The 12,423-nt window shown below is 41.9% G+C and overlaps 1 protein-coding gene across 5 annotated transcripts in view; it reads left to right on the top strand.

Annotated features, from left to right (window-relative positions):
• CEP57L1 (centrosomal protein 57 like 1) overlaps positions 1-12,423 on the top strand; it is a 35,047-nt gene that overhangs the window by 15,332 nt on the left and 7,292 nt on the right. For 2 of the 5 annotated variants that reach the window (XM_019520118.1, XM_019520119.1), the window contains exons 2-10: positions 566-710; positions 2,995-3,177; positions 4,300-4,421; positions 5,442-5,558; positions 5,845-5,922; positions 7,973-8,068; positions 9,051-9,128; positions 9,244-9,473; positions 11,743-11,887. In XM_019520118.1, coding sequence (XP_019375663.1) covers positions 569-710; positions 2,995-3,177; positions 4,300-4,421; positions 5,442-5,558; positions 5,845-5,922; positions 7,973-8,068; positions 9,051-9,128; positions 9,244-9,473; positions 11,743-11,887 — 1,191 coding nt within the window. In that variant the 5' untranslated portion in view covers positions 566-568. Of the gene's footprint in view, positions 1-565; positions 711-2,994; positions 3,178-4,299; positions 4,422-5,441; positions 5,574-5,844; positions 5,923-7,972; positions 8,069-9,050; positions 9,129-9,243; positions 9,474-11,742; positions 12,232-12,423 lie in introns of those variants that run through there. The other 3 variants (XM_019520122.1, XM_019520121.1, XM_019520120.1) reach the window with 3 other exon arrangements.

Genomic DNA, 12,423 nt, shown 5'->3' with positions numbered 1-12,423 from the left:
CGTAATCCCCACAATGTCCGGGCTGGTGTCAGCCAGCAGGAGGGCGAGTACCTCCTGCTTGTTCCCCATGCTACGGGCATTAGTGTAGAGGCATTTCAGGCCTCCTGGAGATGTGGTTACTGACCCCCTAGTCCCAGCGTTCCCCTTGTCCCCTTAATTTGATTTAAAGCAAGGCTGTCTAACTCCTAAATGGTTGGGGACCATCTACTGTATGGGCTTCCTAGCATGTGCTCCCATGTGCCCCCCCTCCCCAGATCTTTGAGCCTTGGGGTCCCAAGCCCTGTGGGCTGTACTACCCTGCTCCCAGGGATGGGGACAGAAGGCAAAAATCAGAGGAGAGTAGGGAGGGAACCTGGCTGCAGTACCACCTGAAACAGTGCAGGGAGCAGCAGCTCTGTGAGAGCCCAGGGGCTGTAATTTAACCCATGCAGCCTGCCCATGGGCTGTGTTGGATAGCCCTGATTTAAAGTAAACAGGAATTGCTAATGTTATACCTTGAGCTAGTTGTCAGCAGGCTAATAGTTCATTTAAGAAAAAATGGCATTGCATATCTTTCCTTTTGCAGACCATGGATTCTGAATCAAAACACAGTTTCATAGGAAGTTTTCTTCAGCCTCCAGATAAGAGCAAGTATTCTACCTTTGCTCACAGAAAATCAAAGAAATTAACAACTGCTGTGGGACACCTGCCTTCTGGTCCAGACAATCAAGGTAAATGGAGGTGGTGGGGGGAACAACAATAACTGAAAATCTTGGTTTGAAATCTATTAAGTAAGCTAAACAAGGTAAGTTTTCACAGGACAGCAGGACTTTTAAATGACCAGGTAGACATTTGAATAAGATGGCTTTCAAAGGGAATATAGTTTCTCCTTCTATAGCTATGGCTGTATAATGAAAACTATTGAAAAATCAGGTCCTAGATGTTAATTTTTTACCTTGAAAATTGTCAGGTGAGCAAAATGCTTTATAGTGGCAGAAACAGTTAGTTTATTTTTTTTTCCATTAAATTTTTAGCATGTTACCAAAAAAAGACTACAGTTGCAACTTCATAATAAATTTGGACCCTAATGTTATCTGGTCCCAAAATTCTGCTTTTAAATTTCTGTAGCGAACTATCACTGGTAATGAGCAAATGTACCGGAAATTCTGATTTGGCTCAATACTCTTTCAATATTGTCAGGTTGAAAAATGTCAGCCCTTGAAAGTCTTCTAAAATGTTTAACTTTCTCTTGTGTCCTTAGTTTGCCCAAACAAACAACATTATATCACAACGTTTGAAACATAGGTATGCTGTAAGGCAGATTCATGAAAGAAACTATTTAACATTATACTGTTCTTGCCATAAGGAGGGAAATGCCATTATTTTAAGCACTAGAAGCACTTCTGTCAACTTTTTGAAAGCAGACATTAAGGGGAGAGGGAGCAGAAATAGAGAATGTCTCTGTCAAATTTCTAGATAATGCAAACTGCTTTTCAGAAGTGAGAGAAAAATCTATTATCTGGTTTAGTTTTAGTTTTTGCCTGCAGTACCTATGAAACGTATCCTTGATGTAGGGGAGATGTGCACAGTTCCTGTTCAAGAACAGTGGAAAGACATAGTATTAATTAGGGGTCCACTGATAAAGATTTTCTTGGCCGATACCAATAGCCAATTATTAACCAGCCATATCGGCCAATACCGATCTTATAACCTACTTACAGGAATGCAGGCAGGCACCGTGGAGAACAGTGCCTTGCAAGAAAGTTTGTGGAGGGGAAGAGGTGTGGGGGATGGAAGTGGTGGAAGGGGGTGCAGATCAAGGTCCCCACAGTGAGGGAGAGAGGGGGGCAGGGGCTGGTGATGGGAGCACTGCCCAGCCAGAGTGGTGAATGGGACCCGGGGTGGGGAGTGGGATGGAGCCATGGGTGGCTTGTTCAAGGGATCAGCATCCTGGCGCTCAAAAATGGCAGTGGCGGCGCTTGAATTCAGGCTCATCAAATGTGCTTTAGTTTAAGTGCTGCTGCCACCATTTTTAAGTGTAAGTACACTTAACTGCAGAGGAGCTGAGTGGGGTGAGGGCAGATGCGGGCTGCTTGCTGTGGGTTTGGGGCTCTCTGCTTTGCTGCCTTTGCCCCAGGAGTCCCGACTGGCCTTGTGTCCCCTGCCCGCCCAGCAGCAGGAAACGCAACTCGCTGCCCTCACTGCTGCCAGGTGGGCAGGGAAGGCGCAGGTGACGTGGGGCTCCTGGGGCAGAGGCAGGAGAGCGGAAAGTTCCGAGACCACAGGGGGCAGCCAGCATCTGCCCCGCGTACAAATTCGGGGGGGGGCACATGTCCCCCCATGCCTCCTTTTGGGGGGGTGCACACAGTGGCAGGGAGCTGCCCCCCAGTCCCCACCCTCCCTGTGCCCCCTGGACGAGCTGCCCATGGCTCTGTCCTGCTCCCTACCCTGGGTCCTATTCACAGCCCTGGCTGGGCAGTGCCCCCAGCCCCTGCCCCACTCCTTCCCTCACTGTGGGGGCCTTGATCTGCCCCACCCTCATGCCCACTTCCCGTCCACAAACTTACCTGCAAGGGCGCTGCTCTCCACGCTGCCTGGCTGCATTCCTGGCCACGTCCAGAGGACCTGGTCAGAAGGGATATTATATTTACTGGTGCCATTACCGGCTACACCGGCCAATAAAAGTCAATTGCTGATAAGATAATTTTCCTTTTATTAGCACCAGTCCGATATGGTACTGATATATCGGTGCACCTCTAGTATTAATACTGTTTTTACATAGTTTTTAAGACTATAACGTGGATATTTACAAAGAAATATTTGAGAAACAAATCAAAACTTTTCAAAACAAATTAAGACTTACCAGAAAAATATATTGTTATTTCATAATGCTAACTGTTGGTGGGGAATCATTACAATTTCTTTGGCTTAACACTGAAAAAATAAATGGGGTTGCTACACTGCAGTGTACAAACCCATTGTTAAGGCTTCATTCGTCATTGTTGAATTGTTCAGTAGCTCTGATGGCAGCTCTGAAAACTCTTCAGGAAAAGATCCATCGTTTAGAGTTGGAGAGGTCGCAGGCTGAAGAGAACCTGAGCAGTCTTTCTGTAGAGGCTGCTCAGTACAAAAAAGCCTTGCACCATGAATCCTGTGAGAAAGATATCGCCCATCAGGAACTGATGCAACAGAAAAAAGGTATTTTTTTTTCCAGGAGTTGTGAAAGACCAACATGCATCTGTTATAATTCTGAATTGAACAACTGAGCAAGTTTGTTTTGACCAGCTGCTATTTAATTCAGACTTTGGTTTCAGTAAGTATCTTCCTTCCAAGTCATGATACCGTGACAATTCAAGTCCTTATTTTGTTCTTGACAAGCTAATTTTTTATAATAGTAAAACAATATTTGGTTACTTGAAAGCTTGGTGCCAAATAAACAGGCTTTAGATAATGCACATTGTATTAAAAAACAGAGAGAATGTGTGCACTTGCATGTTGTGTGCTCACGTGTGAGTGTGAGAATATGGTTATTTCACTTTGAACTGAAGTTTTGGGCTCCCAGAATTCTTCATCAGTCTGTCTTTGCTGATGTTCTTTGAACTCTAGCACTGAAATGCCTAAACTGGACCAAACGCTGCTATCTGCCACCATTAAGTGCTGCCTGTTTAGCACTCCAGTCTGGCAAAGAGTGCTGCTGGGAAGGGAGGGAAGGAGCTGGATTCTAACTGGAGTTTTTAATATCAGCATAAATTCAATTAAGCCAGTAGCTAATTCCATATGTTTGTAACAGTGATTCTCAGCTGTGGCACCCTGGGGTGCCTTAAGATCTTTTCAAGGGGGACTCCAGGGTGCCACACAATCTTAATACTCCTAGGTGTGCGAACATGATTCACAAATTAACCCCAGACATTTCAAACAGGAATCCATAGTGTTAAAAACAGTCTGATCTGTTGTAGTCTTTCTGAGTTTTTTTCAGCAGAAACACTGCTCCATTATTTTTCTGTAGTCAAAAAAAACAAGCAAAAACAAAGAGTGTTTTCTGAAGGGTGCCTCAAGTCTAAGAAGGCTGAGACCACCGATATATAACATAAAAATCACACTCCTGTGGGAGGCAGTTCAGGGCCTGAAATTGGAAACCCATCTTGAATCTTGTACATATACTGATGTTAAACATCTAAACTGCTTGATTTGCCTAGCTCCCAAACTACTCTCCTGTGTCCCCTTTAAATTGTAAAGAATTCAGCCTCTCTTAAGACCATGAGGGGATGAGTTGTCTAACTGTATGACCCCAGCTACTCTTCTCTGTCTGTCTTTTCATAGATGTAAGCGTGCAGTTAAGTGCAGCCCAATCACACTGCTCCCTACTGGAGAAACAGCTGGATTACATGAGGAAAATGGTTTTCAGTGCAGAGCAAGACAAGAAAATGGTTTTACAGCAACAGGTGAAGCTGTTTAATGTAACATATGGAGCAAAGTATTAGGACAATATTGTAGAAAGATTAAGACTTTAAAACCTGTGCTTTCTACGTGTCACTTCTCCCTCCTTCCCCTGCTGTGTGAGTTGGTAGTGACTAAAAGTGATTACAGTGTGGGGTGACTGATCTGTGAATTGCACAAAATGGTCCACTGGCTTTGGTAAGGTTCTTAGTAAATAGGCACATGCCATTGGGAAAAGGCAGGTATACTTTAATGGAGGCAGCTCTTGGCAGATCAGATGTAAAGTGGCCAAGGACTGCAGGAGCAACATGACACAACTTGTTTTCCTAATTCTAAAAGTTTAGGTCTAGGAAAACTAGCAAATGCCTTCCCTTACTAATCCACATTTAGGCAAATACAGAGATACTGAATATTTGCTGCTGCAGGTAGTGTGGAGCCCTAGACCAGGGCTAACTGGTGGCCTACAGGCTGCATATGGCCGTCAAGCGGTTAATATGCAACCCGCCCGACCCCAGGGCTTCTGCCCTAATGCTGCTCCCACTGTTCTGGCTGCTGCTGCACCCAGGGTTTCAAGGCTCCCTGTCCTTCTCTCAGTTTTCACTTCCTGCTCTGACTGCAGGAGGCAAGGCGGCCCAATCCACAGCACCTGTGCATGCAGTTGAGGGCAGGTGGAAGTGGGTGCTGTCTGTGTGTGGTCCTTGCTAGTGTGGCCCCCAGCCACTTAAAGGTTGGACAGCCCTGCCTTAGACAGTTATCTTTTAGTTTTGCGCAGTAGAGCTGATAGATCTTATTGAAGCCCAGCAGTAGCTCTGCTGTAGGCCTGTTGCTGCCTATATTCTGCACATTGGGTGGACAAACTGACTGCTTGAAACTGAAGTCAGCTTTGTCTTTACAATATTTCATGGCCTGGAATTTCATATGTATACTTGTAAGCTATTTAAACCAGTATACTGTAGTGTGTTCTTTTTTAGTGTCTGAAAATATTTCAATCGATGCCAAATTTAATTTTGGCTTTCTTTTTCCAGACCCAGCTTCAAAAGGAGAAAAATCAGAATCAGATGGAGCTACATGCAAAACTTGAAAAGCTTGAAGTACTAGAAAAAGAGTGCTTCAAACTTACCACTACTCAGAAAACTGCAGAAGTAAGCAAGCCTGAGGTGACAATCTGCAGTTACAGTTCACTTCAGAAGACTTTTTGCAAAGGTTACCAGTTGCACTAAGTTTCAGAGAGTATCTGTGATGCCGGTACTCCTTCAGTGGAGCTCGGATCACAAGATTTGTTTTTCCTGGCTCTTCCTGTATTAGCCTTATTTCCTACAGGTCTTTCAGTTCTGTCCTACAAAATTCTTTCAGTTTGGTTTGTCCAAAATTTGAAATAGTTTACACTTTAGTACATTTTAGTTGAACAGTCTTGTATCTTCCTTTGAGGTCAAGATCAAACAGTTGGAGGAAAAGCTTCGTGAAGAAGAGCATCAACGTAAGTTAATACAAGACAAGGCTGCTCAGGTAAGATAGCCCATTTGACTATTGCGGAAGAAGTCCATTGCCTTTATTCAAGGCGCTTCTTTTTTTTCTTACTCATTTAGTTAGGGTGAATTATTTAGCATGAATTATACAAAACGACAAACTTTGGTTTGACCTAGTGAAAAAGTATTTACACAGTTTCTGTAGATGAGGATGTGCTTTGTGTCATGCGCAGAGAATACAACTCATTCACCTCAAATGTCTGAGAGTCAGGAATGAACTTCCTGATAACTTGTAAGTACATCAGGTAATTTTAACTCTAATTAATGAGCAGACGGATTTTAAGAAATATGGCTTCCAAAATCAGGTGTCTTAGAGGGGAAAGGAGGAGTGTCTCTAGTTATCTTAATGGAATGAGTGTCCCTTCCAACTTCACATGTAGTTCATACATATTGAAAACTAATACAGCAACTCCTTGCTTAACATCATAATTATGGTTTTGAAAAATGCGACTTGAAATGAAATGATGTTAAGTGAATCCAATTATGTCACAGTAATTACTTACTAGCAGGTGGTGACCAAACAATGTTATAGCCATACTTTGCATGACTTTAAATGAGTATGTTCTCTAATAGATTAGCGATGTAATAACAAAACAGTGTTAACCAGCACGAAATTAAGTGAGGTGTACCTGTACATTTGACTGCTTGAAGACTTCATAGTTATGATTGTCACTATTAGTCAGTGACGGTTTCTTTAGCAGAATCTGAAAAAAAAGTGTTTCCTATGGAGAACTGCATAAAGAACTTCCTGTGCTGTGAGTGGGAGGGTGGGGTAGATGGAGTGCTCAGTTTTGTTGCATGGTGTGCCATTTACTCATCAGGAACAAATAAGCAACAGCAGCCATTTTACAAGTTCATCTTTGTTATGTCCTCTCAGCCTCTCTCTGCAAGACTAATAAAAGGTAACAAATGTTTTGTAGAGGGTAATACTTTGTGGGATGCTCTGTAACAAGAGTACAGGAGTTGAATAAGTACTGAAAGAACCTAAAAATAAGTGAAGCTGGCATTTTTAGCATCTTTCACCACTGCTGTCACCTCCTGTAGCAGTTATGATGCAACTTCACTGACTTCCATCTGTCAGAAGACAGAATAAGCCCACAGATTGCAACCCATATGTCTTCCCACTAGAACTTCACTGAATGCCACAGTCCAAAAAAATACACAAACTACTGTGTTTCTCTTAGAACACGTTTTACTGCCACATGAGCAGAAAGTCCAGTAGGAATGTCTGATTGTCAGAAAATGGTGAACTAATTACTGTTGGCAAGTGTCTGTATCACAACTTTGCCAGATAGACTCCTTGAGCTCAAGAAACGGCTTTTGTGCAGTAGTCTGAATTGTCTGCTAATACTGGAGTTCTCTTACTCTACGCCAGCTTTGTTAAGATGTGGCTGTGGGATGGGAAACATCATCCTTTATTTGTCACTTGGCATATGACCTCCTCAACCTTCTCTTTCTTCATGCTGATTGAAGCACCTAGCTGTAGTCTGAGCATCTTATCATTTAGCCAGGTCTTATATATTCAGATATGAGGCCCTTTTCTTTCAAAGCCGAAATGGTAGCAACTTTATCAGATGCTGGCTCTGTATCTACAATATTAATTGTAGAGCAATATCTAGAAAAACGTTGTCTTGACCAATGAAAGTGATGCTAAATGTTGCACACATGGTCTAGGATCTCCACTCTTCCGCTGTTCTGAGTCACAGGGATTAAAAGGGATCATAGTTCCACAAAGTCTCTTTTCCACTACAAAATTAAAGTATCTTAACAACCAAGCGGTGATAGTTGAAAGGTGCACCTGCTGCAGCTAGATTTGGAAATGGAGACTTTTGAAACCATACTGGAAGACCTCCACTCTTTATCACATCTCACACTGTTGAATCCCCATGCTTCCTCCTTGCAAGGGTCATGTCTGTAAGAAGCATAGTAATTCCCATAATTCATTCCTTCCCTCATGTGGATGAAGACCCAATTGAACTGGGCTATTTTAGCGTGTTACTTTTTCTTCTTTTTTTTTTTTTTTCTTATAGCTTCAAACAGGATTTGAGATCAATAGAATTCTGATGTCTTCAGTTTCATCTCAAAATGAACCAAAAAGGAAAAATAGGAAGAAGAAAACAGTAAAGGTAACGTGACAGGTGCTGCTGGCACCTGGGGGTCTTGCTGGAGTAGACTTTGATCCACATGATCTCACTGGAGAAGATGTGGAGGGAATTGTTCTATCCATTCTCTGCATTCCGTTGCTGACTTCTGAGATATAACCAGCTGCATAGCTTTCTTTATAGAGAACTAAGGTGTTTAAACTAAACCCAGGTACATAAGACATGGTATTGCCGGAGAAATATACGCACCTGGTCATTTGGGCTGGTAATGAAAGGAGGATGCTATCCACGTTGCTCCCTTGTGTACTCCTGGGTATAAAAAATGATATACACCTTAACTACATGAGCCCTGTGACTAATATGGACCTTTGGCCTTGACTGACTGGTATTCAAAACAACTTGATTTAGAATTTTTTTTAAGACAAGGTAGCAAGTGTTTTACTGAAGTCCAGTAAAAATCACTCACTGCAGCTACCAATGCTGCAGCTCTGTTTAAAAAAAAAAAAGAAATGGGGAAAAAAACCCCTCTAATTCAGAATTAATACTGGATTTATTTACTTTTAACTCAGTCTACTGGTGACTTGTCCAGTTACCAGTTACGTGAATCTGTTTGGGTAGCCTTTACTTGTCTTAATGTTGAGAATTTTTCCTATACTGGGGAAAAGCAGGCAAAGATGTAATGCCCATTAAAGAGACGGATTGAAAAGCTATATTTCAGTGGCTATTCACCTGCAAGTTTTGTATACAATGCCTTGCTGCTGAAATGCAGTTTGTCCTTGTTCTCACTGAGAGGTAAAAACCTACTGATATTTTTATTTATATTATGACAACTCCCTAAATGGATTACTCCATGTCTGAGGTTCTTTTGTGCTAGATACTGTGTTGTCACCAAAAAAAAGTTAATCTGTGCTCCAAAATGCTTCCAGTCTTATTTGTTAGAGTAAATTTAAAATTGCTTGGTTCAGTAAACTCTGTTTCTTCCCTGTTCCTGTCGCCTGTCTGTTAGAAAAACCCTAGTCTCAAGAAAGTGACTCCACCACAATTTTATGTTAAGACTGGAGTGCTGCCATTTGTGGCTGGGAAGGTGAGTCTGAGTGACTACATACTCTCACTAAACATGTCATCTTCTTTACAACGAACACTATTCATTCATTGCATTCATTATAGCTGCTTACAAAAGCTTACTCCTCTTTCTTAAGTCTGCCAGCTCCAGCCATTCTGTTAGTGCAAATGTACAAAGTGTCTTGCATATGATGAAACATCGCAGTCCATGCATCTCATCACAGCATCCAGAAAAGGCTGAACGCAGAGTTTCCAGAAGAACTATTGCTTCCAAATCGGTGTCATCGTGTTCCACATCTTCTTCTGTCACTGAAAATCTTTCTGACCTTTTGTTGGCAATACAGGATGAGCTGGGTCAAATGAGCTTGTAAGTATGAATCCAAGAACTATTTTCCAGAGGACAAAAGAAGTGTGGTGCTGTGAGCACACATGACTTCCAGCTACAGCCCTACAGGAGTTGCTGAGATGTTATACTAGATCTAGCTTTTAACGGTATAAAAATACTTCTGGATGGGGTTTGAAGGGTACCTGGCAAGTAAAGATTTGTTTCTTTGGGGAGGTTTTTGTTTTGGGCTTGTGGGCAAAAGAAGGTCTGTTACCTTTTTTTAACCTCGTCTCTTCCAAGCAGAAGTAACAACTTAAAATTCAGACTGAAGGATCCCCTCCTCCTTAGCCCTGTGATGCACAATAGGAAAGTCTCTTAGTTGAGGACTATTTCCCCTGAAAAGTAGGGATGCTGTTCACTTTGCCCTTATTGGAAAGGTATGTACTTCACAGTTAGTCCAAGTGATTGGTACCTGGGTCAGGGTGCAGGTCAGCCCCTAGACTGAGTAGAAGCATCACCCTGCAAAGTGCTGCTTGCATACTGTATTCTCATTGTTTCTGCACTTGCCCGTGTATCTGAAGGTGTATCCCATGGTTCTCTGTGTTCTTCTTTTCTTCTATTCTTTCCCTGTTAATTGCAGCAAAATTTGCTGGTCTTTTAAAGGAGTTTCATAGTTTCTAGGGTCGGAAGAGACCTGAGTAGATCATCTAGTCTGACCCCCTGCCATGGCAGGAAAGATTACTGGGGTCAAACGACCCCAGCAAGGTGTTCATCTAACCTCCTCTTAAAGACCCCCAGGGTAGGGGCCAGCACCACTTCTCTTGGAAGTTGGTTCCAGATCCTAGCTGCCCTGACCGTGAAGTAGCACCTCCTGATATCTAGCCTAAATCTACCCTCTACCAGCTTGTGACCGTTATTCCTGGTCACTCCTGGCAGTGCTCGGGGGAACAGGGACTTGTATTGTTGCGGAATTGTACTGAGAAATGATCAGGTCTTGAATGATCTTGTGGTCTAACTGTTCTGGTCTGAGCTAAAACACAGCTTGGGTTTTAATTAATGTCTCTAGATTGAAAAGCAAGCATGGATTCAAAGCACAACTAAGAAAGTACTTGAGGGTTTTGTGTCCTGGGGGCTGAGGAGGTTGGCAACACTGTAGAAATATTGGTTAAAACTACATTGTAGATGCACCCACTTGGACTAACTAACAAGGAACTGTGGTCTGGAATAGAAGCAGGTTGTTAGGCCAAAAAAAGACTCCTTTACTTGTTTGAAACCCTTGGTTTCTTGTCAAATCTGTCAAGTCCTTGATGCTTGGAGCCACCCACACATACTTAATAAATGAATTTTGAAATGCATATGGAGGTTCAGAAGACCTGGGTTATAAATAATACTGAAATTAGAATTGTGGGTCCTCCTTTTAAGGGAGGAAGCATTGGTTTAATCTAAACTGCTTACTGCTTCATAGCCATAAGTATGCAAAGAATTGTTTTTGTATTTGTGCTGTTTGGATGAAAAACTGCTTTATAGGAGCAACTGGGCTGGAGAAAACAATTGTTACCCATTTTCAACAGCACTTGCAATGTGCTAAGCATTTTACAAGCATAAAAGAAGTCATGGTCCAAGCCATAATGATGAATAATCAGAAAGCATGTTATTGTTTATAACTGGTGCACAGTTTTACTCTGTCTGTTAGGCAGCTAGCTCTAGCCCATTCTTTGTCTTGTTTGTAGAATGAAATAATTGGCACCTGTATTTTACCACACTGCTTGCCAGGAATAACAAGCCTTGTTAGTGCTGTTCCTGTTGAGTAAAAGCCTTAATTTGACTAATTTGTTGGAAAAGACTGTGGCTTCCATTAGGGATCCTAAAATGAGGTTTTGTGGATTAAACTAAACTCTGACTCTGAGATAATTTGGGTGGGCGTTGGGACCAGTACTTTGGGTTTGTACTGGCTCATTATTTGAACAGGATTTTTAATTTCTTGCATTCCAACTTCCCACTGTGTATGATGCTGCCATGCTCTCAAACAGTTATGGTTATTATTTGTTACTCTGGAAGTGGCTTGCAATACATATACAAAAAAAGCACATTCATTGATTACAGACTTATGGAAAAATGGGACTTTTTATCACTGTAGTAGTACTTGCCTAGGATGTTCAGACTACCTCTGTGTGAAGAAATGACTGATATTTTATCTCACAAAGAAACCTCTTAGAATTTAAACTCATTCAGTAGATTAAAAGTGTAAGAGAAGAATGTTATGGAAATATCCCACAAACACTACATATATAATATTTTTCCTTCTAATCAGTGAACATCAAGAGCTATTGAAGCAGATACAGGAAACTGAGAACTGTAAAGTTCGCGAAGACCTTGAACGTGAATTGGATTGTCTGGTAAAGCGAATGGAGATTAAAGGCGATCAAATATCCAAGTTGAAAAAACACCAAGCCAGTGTAAGGAAGTGAATCTTAAATAGTTTAATTAAAGGGGAGAGGAAATACTGCAATGGAGTTATTTTTCATCTATTGCCTGTATTTTAAATCTTGTTGACACCCACAGGCCAGTATATTCAAACATGAATGCCTAAAATTTTGCAACTAATTCAGTGTCTATTTGCCTCCAATTCGTATCTCTGAAATCAGTTCACTTGTGTATATTTTCATATATGGGTGCCTAAACAATGCATGTGTGCGCGCACACACACTATATATGCATTTGGGAATTAGAACCAGTATTTTCAAATATGGATGCCTAAGTAATGCACACACATATGTATATATGTGGACACACACACACACACACACACACACACACACACACACACACACACGTGTACATTGTACATGTTTTAGGCACACATATTTGAAAATGCTGGTTCTAATTCCCAAATAAGCTAACATTTCCCCTTTGAAATGGGCTGGGTGGGGAGCTGGTCTGGGGCTGGGACCTTGATGCAGGGACAACATGGTCCAGAGCTGGGGCAGAATTG

This window comes from Gavialis gangeticus, unplaced genomic scaffold (assembly GCF_001723915.1).
Source record: "Gavialis gangeticus isolate Ggan-Ray unplaced genomic scaffold, GavGan_comp1, whole genome shotgun sequence".
In the NCBI taxonomy this organism is placed as follows: domain Eukaryota; kingdom Metazoa; phylum Chordata; order Crocodylia; family Gavialidae; genus Gavialis; species Gavialis gangeticus.
This window is presented reverse-complemented; position numbering and strand designations above follow the sequence as displayed.